At 48.1% G+C, this 17,335-nt stretch overlaps 1 protein-coding gene across 1 annotated transcript in view; it reads left to right on the top strand.

The window, feature by feature from the left end:
* Positions 1 to 814: 814 nt before the first annotated feature.
* Positions 815 to 17,335, top strand: part of IRS1 (insulin receptor substrate 1) — a 54,308-nt gene continuing 37,787 nt past the window's right edge. The window contains exon 1 of the mRNA XM_035132694.3: positions 815 to 6,039. Within this exon, the coding sequence (XP_034988585.2) occupies positions 2,424 to 6,017 (3,594 nt within the window). The 5' untranslated portion in view covers positions 815 to 2,423 and the 3' untranslated portion in view covers positions 6,018 to 6,039. The remainder of the gene's footprint in view (positions 6,040 to 17,335) is intronic.

The raw sequence follows: 17,335 nt of genomic DNA, 5'->3' as shown, positions 1-17,335 counted from the left end.
TGGCACCTGCGGCCCTTCAGACATTTTTGTTGGACTACAGTTCCCATCAGCCCCCACTAGCAGAGCCAATTGCCAGGGATGGTGGGAGTTGCAGTCCAACCACACCTGGCGGGCCACAAGTTCCCCTATCCTCGACCTTTTATTTTTTGGAAATTGAAGATCCATGACATTCAATGGGACTTGCTTCCATGTACAAGCAAACGTTTAAGGATTGGGGGACCTGAATGCTAGGTTTACAAGCGGAAACGAGAAGGGAGGGGAAACAGGAGCAATTCGTGGCGACTGGGGGAAATAGTAATTATTCCGCAAAGCGCTGCAAATCGTGACTTTTTTTTAAATAAAGAAATCCCTACAAGTCATGTTTTAAATAATGAGGGGGTTATGGGATGAAAAAACCCGACACGGCGCCCGCCTTTGCTTCAGTCACGGCGGCGGCAAGGCAAAGCGAGACCCACAACCCCCTCGTTTTGTAAATATCACGCCAGTGAATGGCGTCTACTCTTTCTCTCCCTCATATATATTGGGGGGGGGGGGGGAAGAGAAGGCGCGAGCTCGCTCCCGCCCGCCAGCGCGCGCGCGCGCACCCACCCACACATATTATACTGTACATAACAAACTACTACGCTGCGCTTCTCAACCAAGCCTGGGTTTGCCTCCCCGTCTGGCTCTCTCCACACAACCCTTAGGAGGCCCAAAGAAGGACAGGCAGGTGCTCCAATAGGAAAGCGACCCCCCGCCGAGGCTCCGGACGCGATCAGCGCCGAAAGGTAAGCGCTCTGGCTGCGGTGCTGAATGAAAAAGCCGCTGTTGCCGCCGCGGGAGGCATGGGAGCGGGAAGGCGGGCTTGGAATGCCGCGCTAACTAAGCTAGGCTGCGCGTGGGCGCTTTTTTCCACCCCGCTCCCTCCCACCTCGCCCTGCTCTCCCGCGCTCTTGCTGCTGCTGGGGCTGGAGATGGGGATGGTCCACGCACTGGCGCCATCACGTGTTTTTCTCCTAGGAGTGAGACGGAGTGTCGGCGGCGGCTGGAGGGGGCTGGACTCATAATAAACACAGACGGCAGCCGCTTGTTTTGGTTCGCGGGGGCTCTTCGGTAAAGTCTGCGGAGCTGCAGCTACTGCAGGCGCCGCCGCCGCCAGCAGCAGCAGCAGCAGCAGCAGCAGCAGCAGCAGCAGCAGCAGCAACAGCCCGAGGAGGGAGAGACAGCCAGCGAGCAAAGCAAGCAAGCAAGTCCAGCGTCTGCTGTTCCTCCCCTCGCTCGCCTCCTTCATCCTGGGGCGCACGAGGAGGAAGAGGACGTAGCGGTGGTGCAGGAGGGAGACGGATTCTGCCGCCGCCGCCGCTGCTGCGAGTGCCCTCCGAGAGTTTCCCGACTGGAATGAAGAAGAGGCGGAGGAGGTGGAAGCAAGAGCCGCCGCCGCCGCCGCCGCCGCGAGGATGTTCCTCCTCCTTCTCCTCCGCTCGAGCAGCTTCCCCTCCTCGCCTTCTCCTTCCCGGCTCTCGCCCCTGCAGCCGCCTGCCCGCGTTTTGTGTCGAAATGGCACTTTCTCGCCCTAACCAGACGGGACTGAATGGGGTCGCCAGTCTTCTCCTGCTGCTGCACAAGCTGAAGAAGCTGCAGTCTCAGCGGCGCTGATTTCCCCACGGATATTTTGTTTGTTTTCAACGCCCCCCCCCCCCGCCGAATCTCTCTCTCCGGCGAAGGATATTTTGACTTTTTTTTAGGCGGGGAAGAAAAACAAGGTGGTTGGCGTGGTGTTTTGACTGACTGTTGTTGTTGTTTTTTTGCTTTCGGAAAGAAGGGTTGCCTGCGTTCACGACGGAGACTTTCCTCCCTTCGCCCTTATTTTTTTTTCTTTTTGCAAAAGCAAATCTTCCCTTCCCAACGCGAGAGGATATTTAATCGGCATCTGAAATTCGCTCCTTGCTGAGGGGTAACTTGAGAAGGGGAGGGGGCTGTTTGTTTGGGAGGGAAGCGACGGGGGAACCCCATCCTGCTCCCGTCGCTGGAGGAATTTCCACCCCGCACGGATGAAATTATGCACTTCTCCCCTTTCTCGGCGGCTGCTCGGACGAGACTTTCCTGGACTGGACTTTTGAAAGCCACGTTTCTCCTGCGAAGGGTGATTTGGAAATAAAAACAGCGACCCAAACTCTGCTCCTGGAGCTGGAAGGACGCTGAACAGCTGCTCTCTTGCCTGCTACTCTCTTCCTATCCCCTTTTGGAAAGGGGGGGGGGTGCAGTGCTATTTTTCTTGGGTTTTGTTTTGTTTTGTTTTGTTGCTGCTGCTGCAAGAATTGGATTTTGGGCTGCTCCGTTACTTCTCTTTTGTTGTTGTTGTTGCTTTGTTTCCCCCTCTGCTGTTTCAGAAGCTGCCCCTTTGCAGTAGGAGAGCTGCTCTGCCACCTCTCTCCCCTTCCAGCATGGCGAGCCCCACGGATAATAATGAGGGCTTCTTCTCAGATGTCAGGAAGGTGGGTTACTTGCGCAAACCCAAGAGCATGCACAAGCGCTTCTTCGTGCTGAGGGCAGCCAGCGAGTCCGGACCCGCCCGGCTGGAGTACTATGAAAATGAAAAGAAGTGGAGGCACAAGTCGGGGGGCCCCAAGCGCTCTATCCCGCTGGAGAGCTGCTTCAACATCAACAAGAGGGCAGACTCCAAAAATAAGTACCTTGTGGCGCTCTACACTAAGGACGAACACTTTGCCATTGCTGCTGACAGCGAGCCTGAGCAGGAGAGTTGGTACCAGGCTCTGCTACAACTGCACAACCGGGCCAAGAGCCACCAGCACCACCACCATCATCACCACCACCACCACGGGGATGTCACCATGGGTGGTGGAAGCATTGGGATAGGAGAGGCAGGGGAGGACACCTACGGTGATATGGCTCCTGGCCCAGCATTCAAGGAAGTTTGGCAGGTGATCTTGAAACCCAAGGGTCTGGGCCAGACTAAGAATCTGATCGGCATCTACCGCCTGTGCCTAACCAACAAGACCATCAGCTTCGTCAAGCTGAATTCTGACGCGGCAGCTGTGGTCCTGCAGCTGCTCAACATCCGGCGGTGTGGCCACTCGGAGAACTTCTTTTTCATTGAGGTGGGGCGTTCCGCGGTCACCGGACCAGGTGAGTTCTGGATGCAAGTAGATGACTCTGTAGTAGCCCAGAACATGCATGAGACCATCTTGGAGGCTATGCGGGCCATGAGCGAGGAGTTCCGGCCCCGTAGCAAAAGCCAGTCTTCTTCCAACTGCTCCAACCCTATATCGGTGCCTCTCCGCAGCAGGCACCACGTCAACAACCCCCCACCCAGCCAGGTGGGGCTCAGCCGTAGGTCCAGGACTGAGAGCGTGACAGCTACCTCTCCGGCTGGCAGTGGTGTGGGAGGAGGGACAGGGGGCAAGCCCAGCTCTTTCCGCGTCAGAGCCTCCAGTGATGGAGAAGGTACCATGTCCAGGCCAGCTTCGGTGGATGGGAGCCCAGTTAGCCCGAGCGCCAACCGGACCCACACGCACCGGCACCGCGGCAGCTCTAGGCTCCACCCCCCTCTCAACCACAGCCGCTCCATCCCAATGCCTTCCTCGCGCTGCTCCCCATCTGCTACGAGCCCGGTCAGCCTGTCGTCCAGCAGCACAAGCGGCCACGGCTCCACCTCGGACTGCCTCTTCCCGCGTCGCTCCAGTGCTTCTGTCTCTGGCTCCCCCAGCGACGGGGGCTTCATCTCGTCCGACGAGTATGGATCCAGTCCCTGTGACTTCCGCAGCTCCTTCCGCAGTGTGACCCCTGATTTTCTAGGACACACCCCACCTGCCCGGGCAGATGAGGACCTCAGCAACTACATATGCATGGGAGGGAAGATGGCTTCATCCTGCTGCAGCATCGCAGCTCCTAATGGTCACTTCACCCCCCGCACTTGCCACCTTCAACAGCAGCAGACCCGCTGCCCTGGTGCCCCCTGCTGCCCCCGGCTTGGCGGTGAGGATGTGGGTGATCCTGAGAAAGGCTTCAGGAAACGGACTCATTCAGCTGGTACCTCCCCTACCATCTCCCACCAGAAGACTCCCTCGCAGTCTTCAGTGGCCTCCATTGAGGAATATACCAAGATGCTCCCCTCTTATTCCTGTGGTGGCAGCAGGCTCTCCTCCTATCGACATTCTGCCTTTGTACCAACCCATTCTTACCCTGAGGAGTGTCTAGAGATGCATCAGGTGGAGGGCAACCACCACCGGACCAACTCTACCCCACACACTGATGATGGCTACATGCCAATGTTGCCAGGAGTGGCCCCAGTCCCCAATGGTGGTAGTACTCCCAAAGGTGGTGATTATATGCCCATGAGCCCTAAGAGTGTGTCTGCCCCACAGCAGATCATCAACCCTGGGAGAGGAGGCCGTCATGTACAGGCCACGGTGGACTCTAATGGCTACATGATGATGTCTCCCAGTGGCAGCTGTTCTCCAGACAGTGGTTCTGCTGCCTACAGCAAATTATGGATGAACGGGACTAGCCACCACCCCAAGCTCTCCGTGGAGAGCAACGAGGGGAAGCTGCCAAGTGGTGGGAGCGATTACATCAACATGTCTCCAGCCAGTGGATCTGCTACCAGCACCCCTCCAGATTGCTACTTCGCCAGCTCAGGACCTCCAGGCCCAGAAGAGCCATCTGTGCAAGGACCCACCCGGTCCCACCACAAGCCCATCTACTCCTACTTCTCCCTGCCACGTTCCTTCAAGCACATGCAACGCAGGACAGGCGAAGAGGGAAATGCCCAAATGCGGGTATCCTTCAGCTCCGGCCGCTTGCTCTACGCTGCTGCCGAGGACTCCTCCTCCTCCACTAGTAGCGACAGCCTCGGTGGCCCTGGGGGACAGGAGGGTGTGGGGTATGCCCTTCCCGCGCAGACACAGCCATTGCAGCCTGCTACTCCTTGTACTGCGGATGCGGCTGTGCGGACCAAGAGCCGCCTGGCCAGACCTACCCGGCTGTCCTTGGATGGTCCAAAGGCCAGCACTCTGCCTCGGGCTCGGGAACAGCTCCCAGAGCCCAAAAGCCCTGGTGAGTACGTGAACATAGAGTTCAAGCAACCGGCCTTCCCATCACCTTTGCCCCATGGAGATGCTGGCTCCAGCTCAGAGGAGTATATGAATATGGACTGGGGGGCAGCCTGCCCAGCTACCTTGGCATCCATGCAGCCAAGCCGGGCCGGGGCAGCTCCCCCCGGTGGCCGAGACTATATGAGCATGCAGCTGGGCAACGGGGGGCAGTATGTAGTGTGTGCCCACATCCCCTCGCCTCCCCCTCCTGCCCTTCTGCTCAGCTACGCTGACATGAGGATGGGTCACGGCAGGCCGGAGAAAAGCCCCCCGCCTGTGGGGCTGCCTTCCCCACACCCCCAGGCGCAGCCGGGGGAGCTGCCGGCCGTCTTGCCCCACTCCTGCTCCTCGTCCATGATGGGGCCCCCGGGGATGAGCAGCGCCTTCACGCACGTCAGCCTGAGCCCCAGCCGCAGCAGCCAGAGTGCCAAAGTGATCCGCGCCGACCCGCAGGGAGGCCGGCGCCGCCACAGCTCCGAGACATTTGCTTCCTCCACTACGCCCGGCGGTGGCCTCGGTGCCTCAGCCCTGCCCCACGGACCAGGAGGAGGCTCCGAGGACGCCAAGCGCCACAGCTCAGCCTCCTTCGAAAACGTCTGGCTCAAGCCTGGATCTGGGGAGCCGGGGGCATTCCCTGGCCTTGGCACGGCGGCGTTGAGGAGGGAGCAGGCAGCTGGCGGGGCTGGGGGTGGCGTGGAGAATGGGCTCAATTACATCGACCTGGACTTAGTGAAGGATTTTAATCACCGCCAGCACCACCACCCCCACCCTCAGGAGAGCGCTTCTCTGCTAGGGGTCAAGCAGCCGACACAGCAGCATCAGCCACCTAAATCTCCTAATCAGCCTTGTGGGAGTAGCCACTTGGGTGATGAATTAAGTGCATATGCCAGCATCAGCTTCCACAAGCGGGAGGACATCCAGTAGCTGGGCAAGAGCCAGAGACAAGGTGAGCATCCTGTGAGCTAACGGTTGGTTCATAGGGGTGGGGTGGGGAAACTGCTTTGGACTATTGCAAAACAGATGACTTGAATTGGTACCCCCAGTAAGCCTTTAAATGAACATGCTCTCAGCTTGGGCATGGGTTAGGTCACATTTTGTTAGTTGGTTTAAATTATGTAATCGTTAATAGATCTGACTGTTCTGCCGTGTACTTGTGCATTGCATCTAGTCCCCTATTTCGCCCCTGGTCACTCCTCCATACTGTGTGTGTGTGTGTGTGTGTGTGTAGAGCTCCTCAGTTTACTGGTGAGTTAGAACTGGAACAAGTCTGTTTTAAAGGACGGGTGGTCAGAGCATACAAATCCCATTAATTCTGGTTAAGGAGGGTTAGGTCTGTTATATTGCTCTGTTTATGGTCATAATATAAACATCTGTCAAGGAAACAAAGTCCTATGAAAGGATTGGTAGGGAAAGGAGGAAGTCACTGCTACTAGATAGCAAACATGAGATGAAATCTCTGGCTATGGTTGGTTTTGAAGCCTGGTTAATACTGGTTAACATATCTCAAACAAACAAAATCTGTCTTGCTTTGTGTTTTGCTATGTAATATCCCTTTCTAATATTCTTTCTAATGGCATTTGATCTGGAAATTTAGGCAGTTGCACAAAGGGGGGAAATCATTGCAAAAATGCAGCTGTTTTAAAACTCTGATAGTGGGATATTAAATGGGTTTCTTTGTTTCTCATTTGCTTTTGTACCTTTCGAAACAATATACTGTATGGTATAATACAGCACTCCTGAAGCATAATCTCTTACGTGTAGACACCATTGTTATTATTATTATTGTTGCTACTACATTATACTTTTCTCTATGAAATCCCCTAATCCACTTTTGGCTGAGACTCTGAAAAGTGTCTTTGTGAATATTCTGCTGTCCTACTTGTTTAACCTTCAGAAAACTGCCGTCTAAAAGAAAGGAATCCTGTGTTTGCGTGTGCCTGAGCAAATGTGCATGCTGCATATGAGAAAGAGGTGTGGTCTTTAACTTAGGGCATGAGAGCTGGAATTGGAAACCTCTGCAGTCTAATCCTGAATGAGCCAGTGACAAGTTTTGCTGCTCCGGGCAAGTTTTCCTATGCGTAGAATATGTGTAGTAATACCCTCAATGGGTTGCTATGGGGATTAATTACCGGTAGATGATGTTTGCAAAGCACAGTGTATATGAAACAAAAGGCACACTAACTTAGAATATTGCTTAACGTTGTTGAGAAAGCTTTCCTGCATTGAGCAAAAGTAGATGAATTAGCGGTTCTTAAATAGTAAATTAAGAGAATTTCCATAAACTTTTTGCATTTAAATTATGGTGATGAGTGAAGTGGCAAAGAGAATATTTTAGGTTTGTTTATGGTCCCATGAGTCTACACAAGGAAGCATAATAAAATAATGAGATGCTTTATCACCGCTGTAGGTTTTCCAGGGTGTGTGTACTGCTGATACGAATATGGCTGCCACTCTTACAGTGTTTCTTCCACTCATTATGCTTGTCAAAATCTTGATGTTCTGCACAGTTATGATTCTGCCCTGAGCTTTGTATAATCACACTCCTCCTGATCTGACCTCTTCCCACTACTCCGTTATCTTTGATCCATGGCAATTACTGGTGAGACGTAGGAAATGTTTGTACTGGCACAGATGGAGGCAAATTCAGCAGTGTGTTTTTTGATCTTAGAATGTCATAACAAACACTTCTTCTGTTCTGTGACGTGTTTTAATTACGCGTTTGCTGGGTATAAGTACTAACAGTGTTGAGAGATGGGAGTGGTATATGCCCTTACAAAACACAGAGGTGGTTATCCTGTACAGTAGTTGAATATGTGAGGATTGAAAATGAAATCTGTGAATACCCAGGATAAACATTTTACACCATCAAAAAAACAAAGTAAGCACCTTTATTACTGCTTTTTACTACATAAAGGTAAAGGTAAAGGGACCCCTGACCATTAGGTCCAGTCATGACTGACTCTGGGGTTGCGGCGCTCATCTCGCATTATTGGCCGAGGGAGCTGGCGTACAGCTTCCAGGTCATGTGGCCAGCATGACAAAGCCGCTTCTGGTGAACCAGAGCAGCACACGGAAATGCCATTTACCTATTTATCTACTTGCACTTTGACATGCTTTCGAACTGCTAGGTTGGCAGGAGCTGGGACCAAGCAACAGGAGCTCACCCCGTAGCAAGTCACAACTGATCATGTAGATAATGTAGGTCCTGTTGCTTCTCCTCTGTGCACCAGGTAAATTTTTAAATGGCTATATTTATTACATTAATATCCCACCTTTCCTAGAAAAAGCTTGAAGTGGTGTACATGGTTCTGCACCTCCTTGTTTTATCTACACAACAACCCTTTGTAGTAGGTTATACTGACAGTGACTAGCCTAGTGAGCTTCATCACTGTGGGTATTTGAACCTGGGTCTCCCAAGTCCTGTTCCAACACACTAACAATTTACTGCCTTTAAATTTCGATGTGAGGGCCTTCTGTCATGGGTCCTTTAGCTGATATTCCTATACTGCAGGGGGTTAGATTAGATGACCCTCAGGGTCCCTTCCAACTCTACAATTCTATGATTCTATAAATGCAAATAGTAAAGATTTGTAGGCCGCCTTGCAAGTGCTTCTTATAATGAAAACAATGTTTTTCATGGATGTACTCTTGACAGCCGCATTATTTGCAGTCACAATATCCCTGGCACAACTATGAATTGTTATGGGGTAAGCCTCATTCTTTTGCTGCCCATTCAAAATGTAGTCTAAATGATCTTCATGACACCATTCTCTAGATTCTACTTTGTTTCTGCTCTTACTGACTTTCCCCAGACGCTTCAATTCTAAGAGTTTGTAGCTTTGTTGTTGCATAATATATATAAGCAGTTAATTAATTTGTTTTACGGTCCTCGATTTACTCGGTTGATCCTTTGTCATGTTACCAGCAGATCCTGAGAACAGTTACAGGGTAATACAACTTCTCATGGAAACACTGGTGATTATAAAAGTGGGCTGCTTGGCTAATGTTTTATTCCTTGATGGTTTGTCTAATGGAAACCATTGCTGTGCTGGACTTCTGTTGTTTAGTTGTTTTAATAAATCAGTTGTGGTTTTCAAGGGTGCTGTCCAGTGAATATGCAGAGCTCAAGTAACATACTAGCACAATCATATAGTGAAATGTAGACAGACTCTTGCCTCTGAGCACTATATGTGTTGCTTTCTAATATTCAGCTAACTGAGCCATTGTGGGGGTTTTCTGGGAGGATGGGTGCGATGCAGTGTTTTTTACGTTCTCCAGAGAAGGGTAGTGGGGAAATTAAATGTTGTAGAGCGTTCAATTCCTCCTCACATGGGATCACAGTTCTCCCTTGCCTTCTTGGCTGAACATATGCAATTCCTAAGACATCTTAAAGCCGAGAGTATTTACATTTCCTGATCCTCTTACATTGCTCTTTTGATGCTTTATGAGAGGGGCTATTTTGCTGCCATTTTGTTTTCGAGCATGTTAAGGCAGTGAATATTTTGCACGTCCTGTTTGAAGCAAAAACCCATGTCAAGTCTGCTGCAACCTGTAGAGTTTGGCTCTTCTTGCACATTTTTAATAACTGGTGCAGGTTTTTTTTAAGTTTGATTAATAGCTGAAGACATTCTGTTCACTTCTCATTCAGACATAGGCAAGACTGACAGTACTGCTTTGGCTGGGAGTGGAATTCTGTTAGCAATATAGTTTCACTGAGCCAAGCAATAAAGCCTGTTATTGGCCTGTTTTTAGATTGTTGACTGTGGAGATGTCTTGGCCTCCGTTGCATTTTTATTCAGGTGGAACTGGGAATATGTCTACGCTTAAGACTGCGCACAAAGATATACAAGCAGCATTAAGTACTCATGTAGAGGTTATTTGGGCAGTCGTGCTTTACTTGTTCATTGTTCACACATGTTTTAACTACAGGAATACATACCACTGTTCTCTCCCTGGAAAATATTGGATCAGTGAAGCTGTATGTGGACATCACAGGTTTCTTGGCTATGCGATCTGTAATTTATTTTCTGTAGTTGACAGTGTTGCCCAGGGAAGGGAAGGAATGAAGCCAACGACTGCAACAACAACAACAACAACAACAACAACAACAACAACAACAACAACAACAACAACAACAATTTATTATTTGTACCCTTCGCATCTGGCTGGGTCTCCCCAGCCACTCTGGGTGGCTTCCAGCAATGTTCACATGAGCCATTTTTCTTTCGAGGGCCACATACCTTTAATACGAAATCTATTGCAGCCACACACACCAGTAGTGAGCAGGGTCCATGTATACAGGCATTAGGTAAAGGGACCCCTGACCATTAGGTCCAGTCGTGACCGACTCTGGGGTTGCGCGCTCATCTCACGTTATTGGCTGAGGGAGCCGGCGTACAGCTTCCAGGTCATGTGGCCAGCATGACAAAGCCGCTTCTGGCGAACCAGGGGGAGAAATGTTGGGGGGCAGGGAGAGAGAAAAGAATGGAGGTGGGGGGGGAGAGAGATGATCACTTGCACATTCCTCCTTCGCCCGTCTCCTGTTAGTGGAGGGTTTGTATTAAACTGCTTGATAGGATTGAGTGCCTGGTGTTGTGTGTGCATCTTGGTTGGCGGCGTGGGGTGGGGAAGACACTGCTTAACAACCGCCTCTTTCCCCCAGCTCCCAGACCACACCACACCAGACCATAGGCAGGAAGCCATAGCTGCTGTGCAAGATCCACAATGACAACGTGGAAGAAGTCCCCTTCCTGCTCTGTGTGAGGGAGGAATCCAATATGAGGGTGAATTAAAGGGACAGTGACCTTCCTTCAGGTTTTGCATGGTTTGGCTTGTTGTTGAAAGGAGCTTTACCCGCTGTCCACAGACAGCTCCAGGGAACCCCAGTGAGGCAAGGGGGAGGCAGGGCTGAGTACTGAACAACCACATGCTGCACAACTGACAAAAGAGGAGCACTAAAACCCTGGAAGCGGAGATGTGAGGCAGAGGAGGAGAGGCTATGAGCTGGATCAAAAGGTTCTGCAGGCAACGACCAGCCTGGAGCTGGTGGTTCCTCATTAAAGTTAAGTTATTCCTGTTGATTCCTCACTTTAACTCAGCATGGTCAGTGCAGAGATCATAGAATCAGAGCTGGAAGGAACTCCAAGGGCCACCTTGTCCAACCCCTTGCAATGCAGGAATCTCAACACAAGGTCCTCCATCCAGTTTAGTTTTACACATGTGCTGGCAGTTTTATAGCTGTGCCACTAGGAGGATCATAATTGAAGGGTATTAAGGACTTAAAGTGCATATTTTTATGAACATGGCATGACTGAGGTTTTTAAATACTGCTGCAGACAGACCAGGGAGGAGCAAAGTAGCTCCTCTCCTGGAGCCCAAATGTTTGTACTAAGCCACGGTTAGTGTGAACCAAGCAGACATCTGACACAGCCTTGTGCTTGTGCTACACGGGAAAGTTTTTTGCATGTAAAATAGAGTTCTAATACCAAGACAAGACAGTAATAACCTAATTGTAGGTTTTATGATAATCTGCTTTTTCAGTCTTCAGTGAAAATGTTTTATGGCATCAGAAAAGCAAATCAAATAAAACCCTGGTCAAACTTTTGATTACTCTGCTGGTAAAATGTTGTCTTTATTTAAGGTTTGCCTGCTGATACAAATACTGAGCTAGAAATAACAGTGCCAGCAACAGCTCCTGGGAGCCATGTGATTCATGACTGCTCTGTTGAGAGTCCACTCCCCATGTGAAAATTGCTGCAGTAACTTGGCTGTTACATTTGCTTAGTGACCATTAATTTATTTCTTGTAGTATTTGTGAGACGCATTTGCTTTCTTTATTTAGACACCCAAAATGATGTAGCACATTAAAGTTATAAAGAGCAAATGCATTCTTTTATGCCTCTTATTCAGTTTCCCTTCTTTATTTGTACAAGGAGGGACACTTATTAGGGGAGGGCACACACTGAAGAGTTTACATTTAATTCCAACTTATATTTCTGCCTGCACTATCCCGTGACATCATTTCATCTGCGTACGCTGGGTTTGCTGGTAGGTACGACTTTTTGGCATGGGAACATGGGGCAGAATGGGCAAAACCTGCTTCCAAAACTGGTCATAGTTATTTCTGGGTTTTATGTAACTCTGCATGCTTCCAGCACATAGTTCTGCTCACATTGCATGACATAGTTATTGTTAGGGTGGGTGGACATAGGAGTTGCCATGATACAGATTACTGGGGAGCTCCCTAGCTGTTCTGCTTTAGGCTGCCATAATAACCTCACTTACCTGGGTGTAAGCTCCCACGAATTCAGTGGAATTTGCTTCTGAGTAGACGTGGTTAAGCTTGCAGCCAAGGTAGGTAGGTATGTGAAGATGAGGACATAAGCTTTCTATATATGTCAGCATGCAAATTTAGGGAACTTCCTGCCAGAGGTTTCAAGTTTCCTATTTGTTATGACTTCAGACCTTCTGTCGAAGTCCAGGTCAGCTTGACTCCCAGTTAAAATATTGTGTACAGTTAAGGTGGAGTAACTTTTAAATCTAATACTCTTATCTGTAGACCATTAAAAAGAAAAGGAAAAACTTGACGTATTGCCAAAGACAAAATCTACATAAGTTTTTGTGGCTCTGGGGCAGTAAGTTGAAGATCTGTAAGGTATGCAAGTCCAAGCATTATGCTTCCTCCTATTTTATTTCCTTGTCCCCTTAGTAATTGTTTGCTAACCTTAGCCTATGTGTCTTATTCTGTGCTTAAGTATTTGAACTTTTCTCATTAAACTTATTTAAGCATTGTGCTTTCATACTGTTTAAAATTACACCCAGTTGCCATCAAATATTTCTTCCGTCACTTGCAACTTAGCCCAGCTAAAGGAATCATTGCACATATCCATGTTGTGTGTGTCACTGTGCTGTGCACTGGAATGTGCATACACATGCGGATGAATGAGGTGGAAGGTGGTATAATACATTATCTTCTTTTTTAATTTTATTTTATTAAGGATTTTCTTGGTTTACAGAAATATGTGCAATGTCTCTCGTAACATTTTTACAGATCAGTTTCATTTGTTGAGACATTGGGATGGCATAATTATCACACGTCAGGCTGCTGATAGGGGATAACATTTTATGAACATTCTCCTTTGTTTTTTGTTTTTTTAAATAGAAAGCTGCACTAGAACGTTTCTCCATGCCTTTATAGATTCTTTAAAGGTAAAGGACCCCTGACGGTTAAGTCCGGTCGCAGACGACTGGGGTTGTGGCGCTCATCTCGCTTTACAGGCTGAGGGACCCGGTGTTTGTCCGCATACAGTTTTTCTGGGTCATGTGGACAGCATGACTAAGCTGCTTTTAGCACAACGGATCACTGAAACCAGAGCAGCGCATGGAAACACTGTTTACCTTCCTGCTGTAGCGGTACCTACTTATCTCCTTGCACTTTGACGTGCTTTCGAACTGCTAGGTTGGCAGGAGCTGGGACCGAGCAAAGGGAGCTCACCCCGTCGTGGGGATTCGAACCGCCAACCTTCTGATCGGCAAGCCCAAGAGGCTCAGTGGTTTAGACCGACCACAGCACCACCCGCGTCCCTTCTCAAAGATTTTTACTTGCAGAGATTTTTGTTGTTGTTGAAAAAGACACCTTCAAGGAGCATTCAAAGATGGCATCCTTCCCATTTTGAAGTGATGCTGTCTACAGTACCATATGGTGCTGTGTGATTCTTACCTCACTGTGCTGCATCACTTCTGACACTTTCCCTCCTAGTCTGGCTAACTCAGGGGTCGGCAAAGTTTTTGTGGCTTGGGCCGGTTCACAGTCCTGCAGACCCCGTGGTGGGCCAGAGTGCACGCGTGCATGCACATGCCTGCGCAAACGCTATTACCGGCACAGAGGAGGCATGTGCAGCATCCCATTGGTTGCAAGAGCTTCCTGCAGCCAATGGGAAGCTGGCCAGCGCCACGAAAGGTGGTCCCCCCTCTGCTCCGCGCCGGTTTAGCGCGGCACACGGGAGCCGACCGAGCGGGTGGGGGTTCCCAAGCAGGCAGCGGGGGTCCATGGGCCGGTTAAATGACCCCCATGGCCCGCTTGTGGCCCATGGGTCTTAGGTTGCTGACCCTCCAGATGTTTTGGCCTACAATTCCCATGATCCCTAGCTAACATGACCAGTGGTCAGGGATGATGGGAATTGTAGGCCAAAACATCTGGAGGGCTGAAGTTTGGGGATGCTTGTGGTAGCCTTATGAGTTACTGGACTTCCTTGCATGGTATAAAGTAAAGTGGGGAAGTAAATTTCAAAATAATTTTTAAGAGAGAGAGAGAAACAGCTCCCTAGAGTGTAAGCCAAAGAATTAAAGAGTGCAGGATAATTTGCTTAAATTTAGAGTGGTGATAAAGGACATCTTATGCAATAATTGCCAGTTTCAATAATCTTTTACTACTTTTTATGAAACACATTGAAATAGGGTAGGTAGTTTGCAAATCCAGCTCTGTTCCCAGTTCTCCAGAATGCTGAAACGGCAATCTTGGTTTCTAGACTACAGTATATGCAATGTTATATGCACACCTTTGCTTAACTCAGTCTGGTTTCAGTAATGTCAAAATAAAATATGAATTACAAACCCTTTCATGAAATTCTGCAGGGGCAAGGAGGACAATATGCAATTTCTGTTGGGGATACTTGAGTAAACATCATAAATTATGCATGTATCAGTGTGACAAATTTTAACCAACACAGAGTGTAAATAGCAGTTAAAGGGGATGTAAATAAGTCTGGCACTTTTAAAAACCAACCAAAAGATGGCTTGAAGTATGTCTCTCTGATCATCTTTGACATATCTAGGTCACATTTAACCTTCTATAATTGAAAGGTTTGCTGATTTCTTTGCAAAACTTTACAGTGCAATCGGAAGCTAGTGAAAAATATGTGAATTTTATTTTTGGGGTTGGGGGGGGGGTCCTGTGGCAAGTGTCTTAATTATAGATCAGATTCTACTTAAGCTCCTCCTCTCATATAGAAAGTTTAATTTTGAAACGTCTTTGCTGATGGATTTTAAGGCTTTCGTTTTCCCCGCCCCTTCATTCAGAATTTACAAACAGAAACTATCTGCCAAGTGCTGTCAGGCTGCTTGGACCTTAGCTGCAGATATTCTGCCTTATTTCAAGCTGAGCTGCGTAGTTCAGCTATGCATAAAAGAATGAAAAGCCTGTCAAAAATTAGCTGCCTCTAACCTAAGAGCTCAGTCAATAGAACATAAGACTCTTAATCTCAGGTTGGTGGGTTCGAGCCCCACATTGACAAAAAGATTCCTGCGTTGCAGGGGGGTTGGATTAGATGACCCTCGTGGTCTCTTCCAACTATACAATTCTGTGATTCTATATTTAGCCATTATATGGAAATTATCAATGCATTTGGACTGCCAAAAAGGTAAAACTGTGATCGCCATGAAGATCATATATTTTTTTTAAAAAAGGCAGTCGCTCTTCTTTTCATTCTGCATTCCAGGTTGGAATCTCTCTTTGGACCAAACTAGACATGACGCAGGCCGCAGCATGTGTTTGCTAATGCATTTGCCCCATTCACCTGTAAAGCAGGGTGAGTGGTCTTGTTTTAACAGGGATGTGGATGAGGAGAGAGGACCACATCTTCCCACCTTAACTTCCTCATGCTCTGTCACTGCTGACTCTTCCCCCTCCATCTAGTCCAACCTGCTTCCTGAAATATCACCCTGTGGTTCTTGGTAGAAGTGCTAGGTGCAACTTCCCATGTATATTCTATAGAAAAAGTAATAGGAAGTAGGACATGCGGCTTTCCAAGAACTTCAGAATAGACCAGTTTAGAATAATGTGCTTAATAATTGTGTGTTGTTGTTTTTAAAATAACCTGGATTCCCTGTGTAGGTTATTCCAGGAGCAATTTGATTGCACTTGATGCACATATCTAGAAAACCTACACAGGGAATCCAAGTTGTTTTAAAAACAACAACACACAGTTCAGGACTCACAATCCACCTCAATGGCAAACAAAGTTGTGTGCAATCTGCAGTTATTTGTTGTATTTTGTTTTTAGAGGATTATCTATTGTAAACACAAATGAAATAAATGCACTTGTTTTTTCTTTATCCTTAAAGATATAAATTCAAGCTTTCAAATGAAACTACATTGACATTCAAGATAGTATATATTTTTTATTAGGATGTACATTTCTATGCCTATTTTGCTCAGCAGCTTTCAGCCCTTTTTTGTGGGATATTTGTGTCTGTTCATCCTCTGCATTGCCAACTTTATTTCCTTAACAACTTCTGTAGAACAGTACTAAAGTTCGGCTTTCCTATAGGAAAGATTAATTTTGTAGCAAAATATTGATTCTTGATACCTTGTTTTTTTAAGGTAAAAAACCACCAACACCAGGGGGCATGGGACCTTTCACAGTACAGTGGTACCTCTGGTTGCGAACGGGATCTGTTCTGGAGACCCATTTGCAACCTGAAAAGGCTGCATCCTGAAGCGCCGCATCTGTGCAGGTGCGTGACATAATTCAGCACTTCTGCGCATGCACAAAGCGTGATTTAGCGCTTCTGCGCATGTGCGCGCGCCGAACCCGGAAATAACCCATTCCATGACTTCCGGGTTCAGCATGTCCGTATCCCGAAAAGACGCATCCTGAAGTGGACATAACATGAGGTATGACTGTAACTTTTTTGGGGGGGGAGTACAGACGGGAGAAAAATTGCCAACACCCTCCCTGGCACAAGTGAAAGTTTGTGTATCACTCGTAGCTGGATTTTTGGACTGAACACAGTATGCTTACAAATTAGTTCCTTAGCAATATGCACACATCTAAGTAGTTAGTTCCTTATCAGTTTTGTATGAAATGAAAATTGGGGTGGATGAAAAGTGCATAGTTCATGTATACTCAAGCAGTTGACCATGAACTATGTTTTGGGTGCTGCCTCTGCCACATTCAGGTTCATCTGTTTTGGATCAGTATAAAAAGTCCATTAAAAAACCTATGGATTCTCTCCCTTTCCCTCCACTCCCTGGCAATATTTTTGTGTGCCTCTACAAAATGGCCAGTGGCCAGGGAATGAGGAAAGACAAAGAATATCCCGGTATTGCTCTGCAATTTGAGGAGAGAGACTGTTCCTTTCAGGTGTAGCAATTCTTGTTGAACTTTAACTTAAATCTGCATTAAACACCTCCTCCTAAATCCCCAATAGATTGGTGACATATTGCTCCTTGTTTCTTTTTG

Source organism: Zootoca vivipara, chromosome 5, assembly GCF_965207765.1.
Source record: "Zootoca vivipara chromosome 5, rZooViv2.hap1.1, whole genome shotgun sequence".
NCBI classification, from domain to species: Eukaryota; Metazoa; Chordata; class Lepidosauria; order Squamata; family Lacertidae; genus Zootoca; species Zootoca vivipara.
The sequence above is the reverse complement of the archived record's forward strand: the minus strand, read 5'-3'. Positions and strand labels throughout refer to the sequence as shown.